The 17,684-nt window shown below is 54.0% G+C and overlaps 3 protein-coding genes, 1 long non-coding RNA gene and 3 other non-coding genes across 10 annotated transcripts; 1 reads left to right on the forward strand and 6 right to left on the reverse strand.

The window, feature by feature from the left end:
* The first annotated feature begins 8 nt into the window (after positions 1 to 8).
* Positions 9 to 6,586, forward strand: TAF12 (TATA-box binding protein associated factor 12). The gene is made up of 6 exons (XM_085081079.1): positions 9 to 140; positions 2,773 to 3,028; positions 4,184 to 4,261; positions 5,029 to 5,143; positions 5,331 to 5,419; positions 6,117 to 6,586. Exons 2-6 carry the CDS (start codon positions 2,861 to 2,863, stop codon positions 6,150 to 6,152), a joined length of 486 nt encoding a protein of 161 aa, XP_084937205.1. The 5' UTR covers positions 9 to 140; positions 2,773 to 2,860; the 3' UTR covers positions 6,153 to 6,586.
* Positions 6,587 to 7,387: 801 nt separating this feature from the next.
* On the reverse strand, positions 7,388 to 8,969 carry LOC146427872 (ras-related protein Rab-39B-like). Its single transcript, XM_085081078.1, has 2 exons — positions 8,724 to 8,969; positions 7,388 to 7,935 (listed from the first exon to the last, which is right to left on the reverse strand). Exons 1-2 carry the CDS (start codon positions 8,936 to 8,938, stop codon positions 7,503 to 7,505), a joined length of 648 nt encoding a protein of 215 aa, XP_084937204.1. The 5' UTR covers positions 8,939 to 8,969; the 3' UTR covers positions 7,388 to 7,502.
* A 234-nt stretch (positions 8,970 to 9,203) lies between these two features.
* LOC146427873 (ras-related protein Rab-42-like) lies at positions 9,204 to 11,151 on the reverse strand. Its single transcript, XM_085081099.1, has 2 exons — positions 10,545 to 11,151; positions 9,204 to 9,859 (listed from the first exon to the last, which is right to left on the reverse strand). Exons 1-2 carry the CDS (start codon positions 11,045 to 11,047, stop codon positions 9,445 to 9,447), a joined length of 918 nt encoding a protein of 305 aa, XP_084937225.1. The 5' UTR covers positions 11,048 to 11,151; the 3' UTR covers positions 9,204 to 9,444.
* Positions 11,152 to 11,875: 724 nt separating this feature from the next.
* Positions 11,876 to 14,603, reverse strand: LOC146427874 (uncharacterized). 4 transcript variants are annotated; one of them, XR_014856313.1, is made up of 5 exons: positions 14,365 to 14,603; positions 13,888 to 13,954; positions 13,254 to 13,299; positions 12,782 to 12,889; positions 11,876 to 12,132 (listed from the first exon to the last, which is right to left on the reverse strand). It is a non-coding gene; the product is annotated as an uncharacterized LOC146427874 (long non-coding RNA). The 4 variants fall into 4 exon arrangements; XR_014856314.1 differs by having other exon boundaries at positions 13,888 to 13,957; XR_014856315.1 differs by lacking the exon at positions 14,365 to 14,603 and adding an exon at positions 14,196 to 14,353.
* LOC146427875 (small nucleolar RNA SNORD99) lies at positions 12,261 to 12,331 on the reverse strand. Its single transcript, XR_014856344.1, has one exon. It is a non-coding gene; the product is annotated as a small nucleolar RNA SNORD99 (small nucleolar RNA).
* Positions 13,416 to 13,546, reverse strand: LOC146427876 (small nucleolar RNA SNORA44). The gene has a single exon (XR_014856347.1). It is a non-coding gene; the product is annotated as a small nucleolar RNA SNORA44 (small nucleolar RNA).
* LOC146427877 (small nucleolar RNA SNORA16B/SNORA16A family) lies at positions 14,145 to 14,287 on the reverse strand. The gene has a single exon (XR_014856356.1). It is a non-coding gene; the product is annotated as a small nucleolar RNA SNORA16B/SNORA16A family (small nucleolar RNA).
* Positions 14,604 to 17,684: the final 3,081 nt, after the last annotated feature.

Here is a 17,684-nt window from a genome sequence, read left to right on the forward strand (position 1 = left end):
GCCGCGACGCGCGCGCGCGCAGGCGGACTCGCCCCCGATTGGCGGCGGTGACGGCCGGAAGCGGAAGCGCTGGCGGGTGTCGGCGGGCGGCGGAGGGAGCGCGGCGGCGGGGCCTCGGTGTGCCCGCGGGTCATGGGGAGGTACGGGCGGCTCGGGGGCTGCGCCGGGCACCCCAGGGCTCCACTCCGGCTGCTGCAAGTCCGGGAGCGAGCCCAGGAGTGGGCGCCGGTTCGGTCCCGGTGACGGCCGGTGACCTTCGCTCTGCCCCGCGGCTCCCGGCGGGGACGTTCTGCACGGGGAGGGGGCTGTGTTCCCATCCCGGCGGGCCCTGTGGGGCTGGTGAGCGCTGTAAGCTGGGGATGCTCAGCTTGGAGAACAGAACTCTCCAGGGAGCGTCTTAGAGCCCTTTCTAGTGCCTAAAGGGCTCCAGGAGCGCTGCGGAGGGACTTTGGACAAGGACCTGGAGGGACAGGACAGGGGAATGGCTTCCCAGTGCCAGAGGCTGGGTTAGATGGAATATTGGGAAGGAATCCTTCCCTGTGAGGGTGGGGAGGCACTGGCACAGGCTGCACGGGGAGGCTGTGGCTGCTTCATCCCTGTCAGTGTCCAAGGCCAGGCTGGATGGGGTTTGGAGCAGCCTGGGACAGTGGAAGGTGTCCCTGCCATGGACAGGGGATGGAATGAGATGAGTTTATGGTTTCTTTGCACCCAAACCGTTCTGAGGTTCTGTGATTGTGTTTAGGTATTTGGTGAAATCACTATGGTTAATGGAAGTGAAAACCCCCTGAGCACTGCAGGGAATGTGCTGTTTGTCATTAGCACGGATTTTAGTTACAGCTCTAACCTTGTGCTCTCGCAGAGCTGAATGAGTGATGGTGCTGATCACAGCCCTCAGACCTCCTCCTGCCCTGGAGGGAGCTGCTGCTGTGGGGGTCTGGCCTTACCTACACATCAGCAGGCACCAGGATGCTCTGTTTCCTGGCAGAAAAAGGGAATTTGGCCATATTTTTGTTGAGGATCCTGCGGGATGCTCGTCCTCTGCAGCAGCAACTTTGTGATCTTTTCTGACAGTGAAAACTACGGCACTGTAGTGAGGACAGCTTGTGAAACTGTTTCCTCTCACCATCTTACAGAGGAGGAATGATACAAAAAATACCTGGTGTTCCTGTAGGAGTGAGAGTTACGTGGGAGAGGAGGAAGCCAGAGTAGGTAATGCTGGCTGGTGGCATTGTGGGAAGGCTGTGGGCAATGGCCTCTCCACTCTCTGGGCCCACAGCATTCGCTGATTAATTAAAGATTAATCAAAGATCTAGACACTCAGCTGTAAGTAAGTGGGGCTGGTGTGTGGGATTTGGCCTGGGAATCTGCTCCTCTCATGAGTTTTGTGTTCAGGGATCTTAGAGGCATGTAAAGGGTTTAGTAAGATCTGGGAATAAACCAACAAAAATGACTTTATGCTGCTGAAGTGCTTCTGCCCAAGGATTTTGGGGCTTTGTGTCCAAGGATTTCAGTGCTTCCTTCCCTGCACAGTGGGTGGGAATTCCTGCTTTGTGGATCTGTGAAGTGAGGCATGAGGTGAACAGCCTGAGATCAACCCCTGCTAAAACCAGGACTGAAGGTCCCTCCCGACCTTGTGCTTGGCTCCTCAGCCAGAAGTGCCAGCTGAGGGGTTCAGGGTGTGAGTGTGATGATTTTCCATTGTTAATTCAGTTAAAATGGAGCTGGAGACTTGATGAGGGCACTGCAGAAGGGTGTCTGGGATATAACCTCCCCTCAAAGGGCTCTGTGTCTGCAGGTCCATGAATGTGCATTGCAGTGAAGCACTAAAGCAGCTGCTTCTCAATTCTCCCATGTGCTTTCTGGTGTGGGTTTTGGTATTAATTAATCCAAACTAACCAAGCTTGCTCTGATGAGGGGAAATGTCTGTTTGTAGATCAGGGAGCAGACACTGTGTGTGAATGTCCTGTAAAGCTGGTTAAACAAACTTGTCTTTTCTCGTGAGCTCAGCCTCATCTTCTCAGCCATCTCTGGCCCCACCTTGAGAGGCTTTGCCATCAAACCATTCCTTAGACTCTTCTTTCCCTGTGACAGATGTGACATTGCTGCCCACGGTGGTTGCAGCAGTGTAAGGTGCAGGGTTTGGATGAATTTCCTGTCACAGAACAGTGAAGAAAGACCAAAACTTCACTGAGCCTGGGGCTTAGAGCCTCCCAGCCATGAAACAGGGGAGGTACCAGTCAGTGTTCACCCTGTGACCAACAACCTGAGGAACTTCAGCACCTGGAGGATCTGTGTAACCACACAACCCATGGTGGTTCACCACTGGGAAGCTTCATAAATCCCACTCGATTTCTGGTGGCTGTCAGTTGCCCAGTGTGGCAAACAAGGGGCAGGTGTGGACACACACATATTCCTCCCCTCTGAGCACCAGATTGTGCTCTCAGAACCCAAAACAAACTGGTGTTGTCAATCCCACATGGAGGGGTTGCTGCAGGCTGAGCTGTGAGTGTGATGCTGCCAAAAACAAGATTCCCACCCTGTGGAGACCCCAGGGAGGCTGAGTCCTGCTTTCTCTCCAGGGCTCTGGATTGTGGGGATAAGGTGTCCCCCCATTGCACTAAGCATCACTTCTCCCTTTGTGCTGTGAGCAGAGACTCCTGATCTATAAACACCCAGCTATGTCAGAACACTGCAGCTTTCTCTGGACAAAGTTCTATTCATCCCACTGAATTCCTTCTGTTTGCTAACCATGGCTTTCCTTCCCTTTTCCAGTTGATTGGTTTGGGTCCCCACAACCCCAAACAAGAAGAAGCAGGACCTAGACAAGCTTTATGATCTGAAAGCTAAAGCCCAGCAGATTATGAACCAGTTTGGCCCTTCTACCTTGATCAACCTCTCCAACTTCTCCTCCATCAAGCCAGAGCCAGCCAGCACACCCCCCCAGAGCTCCATGGCCAACAGCACCACCGTGGCAAAGATGCCAGGAACACCCAGTGGAGGAGGGCGGCTCAGTCCTGAAAGCAACCAGGTAATTCCATCCCGACTTTGGGACAGCAGGGATGATGCTCAGACTTGCCTGTGGCTTCATTCTCCTTCTTTACATAACCAGCAGAAATAGAATGTTTATTAAAGCATTAATTACTGAGTGAGCAAAATATCCTCACAGAGTTCTTCCCTCCCAGGTGCTTCCAGGGTGGATGGGGTTTGCATGCTGTAGGTGTAGAGGTTTTTCCAGTCTTAGGAAAATGTATGTTGGGGTATGACAGGGGAAATTATTTTTATATGGGGTTTAGATGGGAGGAATGGGTGGTGAGGTGCAGGTTTTCTAGAGAAGCTGTGGCTGCCCCATCCCTGGCAGTGTCCAAGGCCAGGTTGGACAGGGCTTGGAGCAGCCTGGGACAGTGGAAGATGTCTCTGCCCCTGGCAGGGGTGGAATGGGATGAGCTTTCAGGTTCCTTCCAACCTAACCTGGCATGGAGCCTTTGATGTGCATAAAACAAACTGATGCCCCCAGAGTGCTCTGGGATTGCTCCCTGATGGCTTTGCTGGCACCCAGACTCTTGGGAAGTGCACTAGACCCCAACACAGAACAGCCACAGCAGTGAGGGAACCAGAAAAGGCAAGAATTTCCCATCTGTGCCTGGTTGACCTGACCAGCCTGACAACTTCCATCCATATCTTTTTCAACTCAGCATCCTGTTGTTCAGGCAGTGTGGTTTCTGCTCCCTGCCACGTCTGACTGCCCTGGAATAACCCAGCATTCCCAGATCCCTGTTTTTCATGTGAAGCACTAAAGCTGATAAGCACTAGAGCCATGGAAATACTTCCCTCATGCCCTGAGCACAACTTTAGTCACTGCTATGTTGATTGCATTTGCTGTCTGCATCTTAGGGCTTGTAATTTTGCTTTTCCACTCCTTGCCAGCAGCATTTTAGTGCTGGAAACATTTATCCTGGCTGCTGCATTCCGCTTGCTGCCCAGGGCAACCTCTGGTGGTTGAAAATTACTCCATAACACCTGATATTTCTTATCTCTGCCATTCCTGAGCTGATAGACTGTGTCAACAGTGTGACTCGGCCCCAGGGGCATGGGGCAGGAGGTGGTTGTGGTTGTAGCTGTGCTCCATGGGCAGCTTCCTTGCTGGAGCAGGGCAGTAAATCCTTCTCTCCTCCCACACACTCAGGTTTTAACCAAGAAGAAATTGCAGGACCTGGTGCGTGAGGTGGATCCCAACGAGCAGCTGGATGAAGATGTGGAGGAGGTAGGTTCCAACCTGTGGAAGGGACTGCAGAAAGCTAATTTGGGGTTTGTCACAGATGGGTGGCCTTTTGTCCAACGATGGAGGGTTGGTTCATTTAACACCAGTTTTCCCATGCAGCCTTCAGCCATCCCTGTCTATCTGCATCCCAGTGCCAAAAAGGCTTTTAAAACAGCAATTGCAGCAAACACCTGTGAAATCCAGTCCTTTGAGTGGAGTTTTGGACACCATGATATTAGAAAGATCTAAAGCTATTAGAGGGCATCTTAAGGAGACTCTGGAGGTGGGGAAGGATTGGGAAGAACCACAGGAGGAGCATCTGAGGGCACTTGGTGTGTTCAGCTGGAGCAGAAGAGACTGAGGGCAGAGCTCAGCAGGGGCTGCAGCTCCTCAAGGAATAGCTCCAATCTCTGCTCTCTGTGACAGGGACAGCACCTGAGGGAATGGCTGGAGCTGTGTCAGGGGAGGGTCAGGCTGGAGATCAGGGAAAGGTTCCTTCCCCACAGGGTGCTGGGCACTGCCCAGGCTCCCCAGGGAATGGTCATTGTCCCAAGGCTGCCACAGCTCCAGGAGTGTTTGGACAAAGCTCTCAGGCACAGGGTGGCATTGTTGGGGCGCTAAGAGCTGGACTGCATGTCCTCATGGTTCCCTCCCAATTCAGGGCATTCTGCAATTCTAAATACCAGCTTCTGAGGGCTTGTTTTCATCTTCCCACATAATTTCAACTGCCCAGTGCTGACCAGGCTGGCTGTTGCTCTCATTGCCCACAGATGCTGCTGCAGATCGCTGATGACTTCATCGAGAGCGTGGTGACAGCAGCCTGCCAGCTCGCCAGGCACCGCAAGTCCAACACCCTGGAAGTGAAAGATGTCCAGTTGCACCTTGGTGAGTGACTTTTATCTGGCCTTTTTCCCTCCTCTACCCCCAGCTCGCAGCTCTTCCTGAAGCTGGGGCACAGCTGTGGTGATGTGGTGGAAAGCTCTGAGTAGATAATGCATCCCTGTCCGTGGCAAGGGGTTGGAGCTGGGTGAGCTTTAATGTCCTTTCCACCCAAACCACTCTGTGATTGCAGAGCGTCAGTGGAACATGTGGATCCCGGGCTTTGGTTCTGAAGAAATCAGGCCCTACAAAAAAGCCTGCACTACAGAAGCTCACAAACAGGTAAGGAGCCCTCACAACATGAGAATCACGTGGAAGGCTGATACAGGGATGGTGGTCATGGCTTCCTGGCACTGTGAATTTGTGGCCTCTTCTGAGTGGTTCTGACCAGAAATGATTCCCAGAGCCTCCTGGCCTGTTTGTGCACAGGGTTGAGGTTGCTGTGTCTCCTCAGCTGTGTTGGCTTTGCCCAAAGAGAAGCAGCAGCTCTGGGTGCTGAGGGGCTTGGGAGGGTTAAAACCAACTGGGAGCTGCACACAGGCACTTCTCAGCCACCCCTGGTAACTCTATCTTTGTGCAAAGGGACTGAAAACACCCATAATTTTGCCTTAAACTGCATTGGGTCATTGCTTTTGAAGCCACAGTCAGATCCTAGAAGGAGCTGCCCTGCATTGGGTTCACAGGTGATGCTGCAGCTCCCACTGGGCAGAGAGGGGAACCTTGAGATGAGCTTTGCTCCCACTGCCCCAGGGTGCCAATTCTGCCCATTCAAAGTGGTGCAGCACAGACACTTCCTTCTCCTCTGGCTCCAGCCTGGGACCCCATTAAGATTCAAACAGACCTGAAAGACCTGTGTGGAAGCAAGTCAGGCAGCGTCCTGGGAACACCTGGGCTGCCTTGTTCCTGCTGTGGGTGGTTGTGCAGCCACCTGCTGCTCTGAGCTGCTCAGCTTCCCATGGTTTTCCCTCTCTCGTTGCAGAGAATGGCACTGATCCGCAAAACTACCAAGAAATAGCCTCAGGGCAGAGCTGGAGACACCACCAGTGCAGTTTGGGATATCTGCCTCTCCGCTGAAGCCTCCACGATGTCACCTGTGGGATATTTTTTTTAATGCTTTACAGAGAAGCATCTATTTTTTATTAACGGTGCAGCAATATCTTGACTCGACGAGGAGATCTGCCAAAAACATTCTACGCCCTGTTCCTCGTTCCTCCTCTGTCTGTGCAACATATCTCAAACAGACTTTTATTTGTGACTTGAAAGTGGTTTATCGTACAAGTGATTATCCAATGGACAGAGCATTTGATCGTGTGTGGGACAGTATTAGAAGCATCTGTAGAGGTTTTTGTTTCCTCCTTCCTGCCCCTACCTGCTCCAGTACTTTGTAATGTCAGTGTTTATATAAATACTTGCATTTGTTTTACATGAATAAAGAAATTATTAATCTAAGGTCCTAAGGCTTGTGCTTTTCAGGCAGTGTTGCATGGGGGTGGCAGGGCAGGGTCCCTGTCACCTTGGCTCTGTGTGTAATGCTGTTCTGTGGGAGATTCTTTGGGAGCAGAATCATGGGAGTATCCTGAGCTGGAAAGGATCTCCAAGGATTATTGAGTCCTGGCCCTGCCCAGGACATCCCAACAATGCCACCCTGTGCCTGAGAGCTTTGTCCTATGCTCTCTGGAGCTCTGGCAGCCTCAGGCTGTGCCCACTCCATGGGGAGCCTGGGCAGTGCCCAGCACCCTCTGGGGGAAGAACTTCTTCCCAATATCCAGTCTATCCCTCCCTTGACACAGCTTCAGCTATTCCCTCAGGTCCTGTCCCTGGTCACAGGGAGCAGAGAGCAGAGGTGTCCCTTGGGAGGAGCTGCAGATCTTGGTGAGTCTCCCCTGTTTCCTCCAGGCTGAGCAGAGCAAGAGCCCTCAGCAAGAGCATGGGTACCTCCCCTCTACAGCCTTGTAGAAAGGGTTTTTTTTGCAAATTATACTGTGTGAAGATTAATCAAAAAGGGAAAGAGGGCACTGACAAATTCCTCGGAGTGGTATGGGGTTATTTTTGCTTTCAACTGGGCAGGGACTCAGCCAGAGTTGCAGGTACATCATCTGAGTTCCATGATAAATTTGTCACTTTTAATTCTGTTTGGGAAGACTTAAAGAGTCTAGGGCTGTATCATTTGAGTCTCAGTCAAAACAGGAAGAGAATAGGGGAAGGGGTGACATCAACCTCTCCTCTTCCCCAGGAAAACACAGGCAGGCAGAGGGTGACCAGGGGCATTTAATGCAGCCATGCTGCTCCTGCCTGTGCCTGGCTGCTCCATATCCACTTCCCCTTGTAAGCCCAGCATCTCCCTGCCCTGCCAGCATCCCCAGCTCTAGCATGAGCATCTCTTCTGCTTCTCCCCCTTCTCCAGCACCTGAGCCTTGGGCAGCACTGGCAGAGGGATGCTGCTCTTCACCCCATCCCACGCCTCGGTGGCCACCAACCTCCCCGTCTGCAGAGCCTGGTAAATGGCCACCGTCAGCATCTGGAATGCCAGCGCCACGTTGGAAGCGTCCTTGGCCGAGGTCTCCACGTACTGCACACCCAGTGAGGCTGCCAGCTTCTCTGCCTCCCTCTGGCCCACCCGGCGCTGCCCAGCCAGGTCACTCTTGTGCCCCACCAGCAGGAAGACCATGCGGAAGGGCTGGATGGCGTCAGTCACCTCGCGGTGCCACCGCCGGACGCTCTCGAAGGACGCGCGGTTGGTGAGGTCGAAGAGCAGCATCCCTCCGGCTGAGTTGCGGTAGTAGGAGCGAGTCACGGACCTGGGGTGCCAAGAGCAGGGGGTGAGCAGCCCCTGGGGGTCCCTGTGCCACCTCCAGCAGCCCCTGGGGGTCCCTGTGCCACCTCCAGCAGCCCCTGGGGGTCCCTGTGCCACCTCGAGCAGCACATTCCCTACTGCAGTGGCCCTGCCCAGGACCTGCCCCTGCAAGCGGCACCTTGCAGTGAAAGTATTGTGAGAGGGAGGAGAATCACCCTTTGGCTGTGTCACCAAGAGCTCCGGGGGCATCTCTGTCCCTGCTCAGCCACCAACGCTTGTCTGTCCCCTGCAGCCACAGCCACCAAGTGCCCCTGTGTCTGCAGTCATGCCCCCAGGGCACCACCATCCCTGCTGCCGCAGTCCTGGACTCTCCCATTCCTGCTGCCCCAGATCTGCCACTCTCCCAAGTTCTCCTGTCCCCAGGAGCTGCCTGGCTGGTGGTGACAGCCCCACAGTGAGGTGTGAAGGCTCCTGGCAGCTGAGCTGATGAAGACGTTTTGCCCAGCACCCCGTGGGCTCCCAGCTGTTCCCCAGCCCCTCTGCAGCTGGTGGGGCAGGGGGGTGCTTGGGGGAATCCTGCGACCCCTTTAGAGCTGGAGCAAGGGCTTACAAGGCAGTCCCAAAGGCTCCTTTCCCTTGGCTTTGGCTTTTGGCACAGTGGTTCCTCACCCAAAGGGATCAGTGGGAGCACAGCCACAATGAGGACCTCCCCAGGGTTAGGATCACAACATTCCACCCCAAATCCAGAGGGAACACCTATCCCCACCACCCCTCCCCACTCCCCGGACCCACCTGAACCTCTCCTGCCCGGCTGTGTCCCAGAACTGCAGCTTCACTCGCAGCCCCGGCTCCAGCTCCACGAACTGGACGTAGAAATCCACTCCCACCGTCTGGTTGACAGCGTCCAGGAAGACACCCTCGGTGTATCGCCGCAGCAGTGAGGATTTCCCCACCGTCGAGTCCCCCAGCATGATCACCCGGAACTGGTATTGCCACCGTGGCTCCATCAGTGGCTCTGCTGGCTGCCAGGACCTGCCACCCCCGCGCTGGGAGCGTGTTCAGGCAGGCAAGGAGCTCCTCCACCCAGGAGGCGTTCCCAGCACCACGCACGGCCCCTTTGGAGCCCCTCATTCCCTTTATTTTGGCTCCATCCAGTTGGAAGCACTCAGGGGTGCTGCCTGCTGCCATTTTCCCAGAGACAGGACACCCTGAAAAGTGTCACTGGCCCCACCAGTGATGTCCCCCAAAACAGAGCATCCCTCATACCCTGGGTTGAGTGCTGTGCCCCTGCCTGGAAAGCAGTGCTTTATTTAGTGTGGAAAAGCCTTAGGTTTATTAAAAACACTCCTACAGCAGAGTATTGTTTTTTCAGAGCCCCCAAATTAAGGTTTGAAATAAATCCAAGGTGGGAGCCACAACCCTGTAATCACCCAAGGGCTGCAGGTGCTGGGTGGAGAGAGAAGCATCCCCAGGAGTGGGGACAGTCCCATGTCCCCATGTCCCCCTGTCCCCATCAGCACTGGCAGCGCTCCCGGCGCTCCCTCCATGCCGGGGGCTGGCGGTGGCTCTGCCTGGGGATGAGCCTGATGCCACCACACTCCTGGTGTGGGGCAAGGACCCCCTGGCCCAGTGCCTGCTGGATAGCCCCAGCCAGCATCTGGAAGGCCAACTCCACGTTGATGTTGCTGTGGGCTGAGGTCTCCACGAAGGCCATGCCCAGGGTGGCAGCGAGCTCTCCAGCCTCCTCTGCTGACACGGCTCTCTCGGCCACCAGGTCACACTTGTGTCCCACCAGGAGGAAAGCAGGCGGTCGATCCCCCACGGCCTCGTGGTACCACTCGGGGACATGCTCGAAGGACGCGCGGTTGGTGAGGTCAAACACCAGCAGCACTCCTGCCGCGCTCCGGTAGAAGGACCTGGTGATGGATCTGGGCACACCCAGCAGGGTTTTGGGGGATGCTGGGAAACTCTCACACTGATAATGCTAAGATGGGGCTTGGGAGAGTTTTGAATGACAGGTCGGACCTCGAGAGGGGGAAAGGGGGACCTGTTTTGGCCATTTACACTCCCTTTTCTGTTCAGCATCCCTCTCCCCAGACCGGGGGGCTCCAGGGGAGACCTGGGCAGTTTTCAGGGACTCTGTGCTACCTTTATCCCCCCAAGAGCCCGGGGTGCAGTGGGCATGGGGCAGCACTGGATAGAAACAGGGCACCCCCAGACCAACCCCACAGTCCCCAAAAAGTTCCCAGGGATGGGGAGAGCACGGGAGCCCAGCTCCAGCCACAGCGCTTGGCTCTTCAGCCCTTCACACCTCATTTGAGCCTCTTTCACACTCCCAGAACTCCTGACTCCAGCCTGATGCAATCAGGAAAGAAACCACCCAGCCCACCAGCCCACTTCCCCAGCACCCAGCCCTGCTCCCTCGGCTGCCCCCCAAAACAGCTCCGGTGTTGCTGCAAGCTCAGCTCAAGGTGTCACTGAAAAGCATCACCATCCCAGTGAGCCATCGCTGGCCGAGCATCCCATCCCCTGCATGCCCAGCCGGCCATTCACAAACACCTAGGGTGGGGTGTTGGGGTCCACACGGCCCTGAGGACCCTGTAGCCACCTCACCTGAACCTCTCCTGGCCAGCCGTGTCCCAGAGCTGCAGTTTGGCCTTGCCGGTGGGTGGCAGAAGGACAGTCTGGCTGTAGAACTCGACGCCGACGGTGGGGCCAGGGGTGGATATCCCAGCAGGACCCCCAGCTGAACCCTCAGCGAAGCAGCGCAGCAGCGAGGATTTGCCCACAGCCGCGTCCCCCAGCACGATGACACGGAACTGGAGGTGTCCCTCGGGGTTCTGGGGGGAATCTGTCACTGTCTCCATGGCTCTGCTGGCTGGATTGTCACCCACCGTGCTCCCGCTGTGCTGGCGGCGACAAGGTCTCCACCCTTGTCCCCACCCCACCTGGGGACAGGGACGGCTCTGGCCCCGCAGCCACCTGGGCAGACAAACAAACTGTCCCGTGGAGGGAGCAGCTGCCAGCTCTGTCCTCATCCTTCCCGGTAACGCTGAGGAAAGAGGATTAAGTCGTCTTCCCAGGAGTGCAAACAAAGGTTTGTGGAGCTGCTGCATAGTTCTCTTAACCACTTAGGAAAAACACTGTATTAAGTGACTTACCTTTTCAATTCCCGTTTTTAAAACTTTTTTTCCATTTGTCTGCTCCCCACCCACCAAACTCCAAAACACAAACCTCAGCAAAAGCCCAACATTTCAAACTTCAGCAGCATCACAGGTTGTTCAGCCCTAATCACCTAATTGCAACGTATCGGCATTTAGCCTTTGTCACCGGGATGATGTGTGGTGTTGTCACATGCCAGCTCTGTCCCCACTGCCTGGCTCTGGTGACAACAGGGACAGCCAGGCTGTGAGTACACAGACTCACTGGTGTCCCCCAGAAGCCAAGCTGCTGGGAGAGCTGGACACTCCACAGGAAAGGGGCTCTCAAGTCTTTCAGGTAGGAGGCCAGAGGGGTCAGAGGCAGCAGCTCCATATTCAGGACAAAGTACTCTCAGCAGCTGGGTCACCTCGGGTGCAGGGACTGCCACAGCCCAGCCCTCCGGGGACAGGGAATGAGAATGGCTCCAGCCCAGAGGCTGTGGTTCCCAACATCTCCTCTGGGAGATAACAGGTGACCAAAAACACCAAGGCTCCAGCTGAGGGTGTTGGAACACCCCGAGGTTGCAGGAGCTGCTCTAGCACCTCCAGGGCCCAGGTTTGTGCATTCCAGGCACCCCTGCCCAGGGCTGTGGGGGACACCCCAGCGGTGGCTGCTGCAGCAAGGACAGGAACTCACCTCCAAGCACTGCTGAGCTCCTCTGTTAAGGGATGCCTTGATTCCCTGGCTCAGAGTGGAGCTCACCCCCTACCAGTGCACCCCAGACACCAGAGACACCACAAGGATTTGAAGCAATTGCATTTATTCAAACTCCTATCACACACAGAGTATTCCAAGTTGGAAGGGATGCACAGGGGTCGTTGAGTCCAGCTTTAAAGTGAATGGCCCACACAGGGATCAAACCCACCACTTTGGCATTACTGGAAGTATTTGATATCCAGACCCCCTCCTCAGAAAACTTCATGGAACAAACTGCTCTTCTGGTACTGCAGCACCAAGTCCCTCAGGGATGGTTCACCTTGGCTCCACCCTCTGCTCAGACCTGAAAAAAGGGATAAAAAAGAACCCAGTTGAGTGATGAGCAGTCAGGCTCAGCACTGTCAAGATTCCATCCATGTTCACAACTCCTGGATGTTCCCTCCCCACCCGGTGGTGATTTGGGTAGCTCATGCCTGGCCTCAGCCCCATATCCGCAGGACTCATCCAACAGTCTCCAGACTTGGGAGTCATCACGGTCCAGGCTGCACTGCCATTGATCTCAGCCCTATCCCACCCCACAGATCACAACTCTGCTCAATTAAGCCTCCTAAATGAGGTTGATCATTGCCATCTGCACAGTCCAGGTGAAAAATTGGCCTCTACCAGCACAGGCAGTCAGCTTGAATTGTTCCCTGTCCTCCAGACCCCACTCCAGATCATGCTAACCCGGAACAGTCTGGCTTAAAAGGCACCTTAGAAGTTCATCCCGTTTCACACCCTGCCACAGGCACAGATACCTTCCACCAGACCAGGCTGCCCTAAGCCCCATCCAGCCTGCCGTTGGACACTTCCAGGCATCCAGGGGCAGCCACAGCTTCTCTGGGCAACCTGTGCCAGGGCCTCCCCACCCTCACAGCCTCGAATTTCCTTCCAGTATCTAGTTAAAACCTACTGACCACCAAAAACCAGGAGTTCCCCCAGAGAACACTCACATGCTCCACACTGCAGCTTCCCCAAAACTCAGGTCCTGTGGGAAGCAAGCTGAGTCCCTTGGGACACCCTGGGCTCACAGGTTTTCACCATTTTCTACCGAGTAATTCCTGAAAAACCAGAGACAGAGTTTAGTGCCTGAAGCTGATGGGTCACTGTAGATCCATGGCTCAGATTCTCCCAATAAATCCCAGCCCACCAACCCTCATAGCACCCCTGCCCCCAACATTTATCCCTTCTCCCACCCAGACAAGGGGTTTCCTTCCCAGCCAGACTTCCCCAAACAGTGAGGCTGGCACAGCCTGTCTTCCTAGTGGCCCCTCTCAGCACAGGAGAAATCAAGGCAGAGAGCCCAAGACCAGCGTGAATTTTACTCTTCCTCCTTTTTCGACCATTAGATCGGTGTTCAGATCTGATGGGAAAGGGATTTGGAGGGTTGTGCTGTGGAGTTCCAACATTCTACTACATTCTCACCTCGGTTTATCCATCAGATGGGTGAGCTCTGGAACACCCAGGACCCCTGGAAAACATCACAACATGCCCCTAATATCAGCAATGGGCTGCAGACTCCTGTGGACACACCCCTGAGTCATCCCACCCGGAAACCACAAGCAAGGAACAGCCAAATTCCCAAAAATGTATCGGAGGGGCGAGTGACAGCCACGGGCAGAAGAGGCCCAGCAGTCAAAGACCTTCCAGTTCCTCTGGCATGTTGTTGGAGACCTGCAGCTACTGCGTGGAGCCACAGCTCTTGGATAAACATGCAGGTAAACATGGAGTTTATCCGGTGAAGTCTGTGACAGAGTGACCGACTGGCTCTGGATCAGGGTTGATTCCCAGTTCTGCCTTTAGCCAGGCCCAGAGAGTCAGTGCCCTTATCCCACCCACACACTACCCGGATGGAGCAAGAACTGAGGTAGCTTGCAGAGCCCAGCCCCAAACTGATCCCTGTGCAGGATCCACAGCCTCGGAACAACACGGGCTGGCACTGTCCCATAGCAGAGGAGCAGGAAACGCTGCTGGCTCCTGCTCTGGCCAAGGGTGGCCACCGAGCCGACCAAATTCTGAGCCCAAGGGAGGACTCCAGAACCTGGATCGCCCATCTCACCTGCCCAAAGCTGAGGCTGCCGTCAGCCATCCCATGCTCCGGGATAATACCGTTCTGCGCCAGGAGGCTGCTGGAGAAAAAGAGAGTCTTAAATTTCATGTAAATTACAAGAACAGTAAATAAAAACTAAACTACAAAAAGCCGGGATATCCTCCGCCCATCCCGTGAACAATACAGTCCCTAGGGGCAGGGATTTGCGGCAGCCGCCTGCTTGCAGCATCCTAAATGCTTCCAGTATCCCCCTAGCTCACGGCGGGCCGTGTATTTTCCCGAAATGTTGCCGGACAGTCATGAAGATTCCAACTGACCGGCGACCGTCGAGGAAAATCCCTTCGCTCTCGGCTCCTTTTTGACCGCATCTGCCACAGCACCGACAGACGCAGCTTCGATAGGGCCGGGCGGATCCGCGGGGCTCTTCCGCCCGCGGCCGCCTGTCCCGGACTCGGGTTAGCTCAGCCTCGGGGGTCCCTCACTCACCCGGGACCGAGTCCGGCTGGGGAGCAGGGCGGCAGCAAGGCCGCAAGCAAGGCCGCACTGCCCTTCACCGCCATCGGAGCTCACCGAAGGGCCGCCGCCGGGCGCGATGCGCACGGGGCGCCGATGCGGCAGAGCCGAGTAGCGGCAGAGCCCCGGGGAGGGCGGATGCCGATGGATGGTCCCCGATGGCGCCCACACCGCTACCCAGCCTCGCCGCCATCACAGAGAGAGGCGGAAGGTGACCCGCGGCCATCTTTTATAGCGCAGCAGGGCGGGCTCCGATTGGCTGTTGGTGCCAGGCGCTCCCGCAGAGGCTTCTGGGAGTCGTAGTTCGCGCTGCCTACAGCCCCCATCATCATCATCATCATCATCCCTTCCTTCCTTCCTTCCGCCCTTCCAGCCTCCCACTCCATCCCATCCCAAAGCATTTAAAGCCCCCCGAGCACCCTGCTCTAGCGGCAGGTGTTCCTGCCCGTGGGTGGAATGAGATGAGCTTTCAGTCCCCTCCCAACCCAAACTGGTTAATGATCCCATGATTCACAACCCCCGCTGGCACTGGAGGCAGCTGCACAGCCACCGAAATGACTCTCCTGTCCGGGTGGCACAAGCACAGTTTCTCTCTCCTCCTCTATGCAAGTTGCACGCCAGGGGTTGCTCTTTGAAAAGCTGAAGGCAGCAGCTGCGTTTCCCTTCTCTTTCCTTCCTTTTGGAACGTGGGGGGAACACTCCACCCACGGGGAATAGAAGGAAAGGTTCTTGGAAACAGAAGTCTGTTTGCCAACACAATACCTCTGTAAGGCTCCTGGCTCGTGATCCATAATCCTTGGAAAGGATTTAAAATGGGAGCATGTGCCAACGAGCTGGAAGGGAGTGCTGGAACAGCTGCTGGTGCTGATGCTGAAGTCACAGCTGCCATGGAAAATCAGCCTGAGACTGCTTCCTGCCCAAGCCCTGGAGAAAGGGCAAAAAGGATGAGGGGGAATAGTCATGTTTTAGTCTGTTCTGAGCAAATGAACAGATGAAAAATTCCCAGTGTTCAGAAATGACCTTTTGAGCTGGTAACTCCCTCCAAACATGCCAGGTCAGCAACAAGAAAAATCCTCAGCCATTTAAAGCCAAGTCTGGGAATGAGCCCCAAACTTTGTGTGGCCAAACTGTCCCCAGGACAGCCCTTGGGAAAGCTGGCAGGGACAAGACACAAGCAGCTGCTACCATTCTCCTCCATGGATCCCACAGCTGCTCTGCCAAGTCACGAGGCAATCCCTGGAGTCTCCTTGGCACAGCCACTTGTACAAAGTGAGCCTAGAAATCTTGCCATATCCTAGGGCAGAACCTGGGTAGAACCTGGGAGATCACTGCAGGAAAAAACCTTAGCCTTTCCCAAAAATTCAAATCTTGGCAAACATTGTTTGGGAAGAGACTCCTCCAAATGCTGAGCTGGGAGGATCCCCGAACAGCAGCAATGAAAAGCACTGGGTGCCCTCAGCCCATGACAAGATGGATGGAGATCCAAGAGGGGCAGGGAAAATCCCACTGCACGTCCATGGTCAGCAAAGCCCTGATGAAACCTCCTGTGAATCTCTCAGCAGCCTCTTCCACAGCACAGGACAGGGAGCTGGAAGAGACTGCAGTTCCCAGCACCTGACAGGTGGGAGCAGACAATGCACAGGGATGTGAAAACAATCAGTAAGGACAACCAGGTGTGCATTAGTGATCCAGGTGGGTTGTTGTGCCTGTGGCTCCCTGGGACACATCCAGGGGACAAGCCAAGTCCTGGCCATGGTCAGCTCTCTATCACCTTAACTGTGTTATCCACCATTGCTTTTTCCCTGGAAACTTTACAGCAGAAGCAGCATGGTATTTGAATTATAGAGTCATGGAACATCCTGACTTGGAAAGGACCCACAAGGATCATCAAGTCCAACAGTCCTGCACAGGACACCCCAAGAATCCCACCATGTGTCTGGGAAAAATGAGTGTGAGACAAGCAGGACCCGAAACCCCTTCTTAAAAGACTGACTGCACTTGGAAAACCATTTTGACTGGGAATAACTGCTAAGGAAGGAAAAAAAAAATTAAAAAAATTTAAAAATGCTCTAACCAGAAAAAAAAAGGAAAGTGAGCTCTGTCCATGACATTTCCTGAACCAGCTCTATCAGTTTCTGCTTTTTTCTTTGAAACTGCATTTCAAATTCATACCCCATCCTGCCACTGAATTAGTTTCATGTTTAAGCAAATCCCAAGTTAGATCCAGAAACTGGTGTATCCAGTATGCTTTACAAGATTACTGGGAGATAACAAGACTGCAAGGTAAAAATTCTGCTCAGATCTTGTTTAGCAAAAGCTGAGGATTAACAAGCCAGTAATGAGAAACCCAGTACAGAACGATCAGAGTCAAATATTTATCTCTGTCCCTCAGAAGGGATTCAGAGAAATTCCTAAGGGTGTTGTGTATGTCTCAGTGTGGGATATGAACTCGTCTCCAGAAACTGATCCAAGTAACAGGAATTTTTTCTAGGCAGACTCACATGGAAAAAAAAAAAAAGTCAGCCCCTGTCAACCCTCTCATCCATACACTTGCTAAAGAAATGCTTCCAGACTGCTCAGCCCTTTGGAAGTGGGTCAGGATTGCTCCTAGGCCACCCCAATGTGTGCTGTCAAGCTTTTAATTAAACACAGGCTAATGGCAAGAGGCCACCTTGCAGTCTCAGAGCTCAGCCTTTGGAAATCACCGCCCTGTGCCTGAAAACACATGTCCCTCCAGCTCTGTGAGCACTCCTAGTCTGTGTAACTCAAATGGGAATCAAAGTCCCTGCAATTTCATCTAAATTGGATGATCACATCTTCATCAAGGAACACAATAATGTTTAAGTGGTTTTTGGAGTTGCTATAAGCCCTGCCTGCTGACAGGCAAAGTGCTTCGTGATCCCTGTTGCAGATTTGGATGCAATTTGCAGGAATTACATAATCCCAAGGAGCTGTGATATCATCTGTCTTGGACTTCTTGCCTTTAGCACATAAAGATAAAAGTAGAATTTACCTTACTACATGGAGTCCTTGTCTTTCATCCTCTGTGTCACTAAATGGTAATTAATCTAAGCTTTTCCTGTAGCCATCCAGGAGAAAAAACAATCCCACACTCTATTTAACTTGGATGCCAAAAGACAAACCCTACAAATTCCAGGTGGTGGCTGTTTTGTAGCTCCACATAAAAGTCTCTCCCGTGCTTCAGACACTGCAATAATGGCCGGGAGCTTAAAATGAACATTAAGATGAGTAAGTGATATTAAAAAAAAAAAAAAGAAAAAAAAGCAACACAG

Source organism: Lichenostomus cassidix, chromosome 23, assembly GCF_008360975.1.
Source record: "Lichenostomus cassidix isolate B80296 chromosome 23, HeHo_3.0, whole genome shotgun sequence".
In the NCBI taxonomy this organism is placed as follows: domain Eukaryota; kingdom Metazoa; phylum Chordata; class Aves; order Passeriformes; family Meliphagidae; genus Lichenostomus; species Lichenostomus cassidix.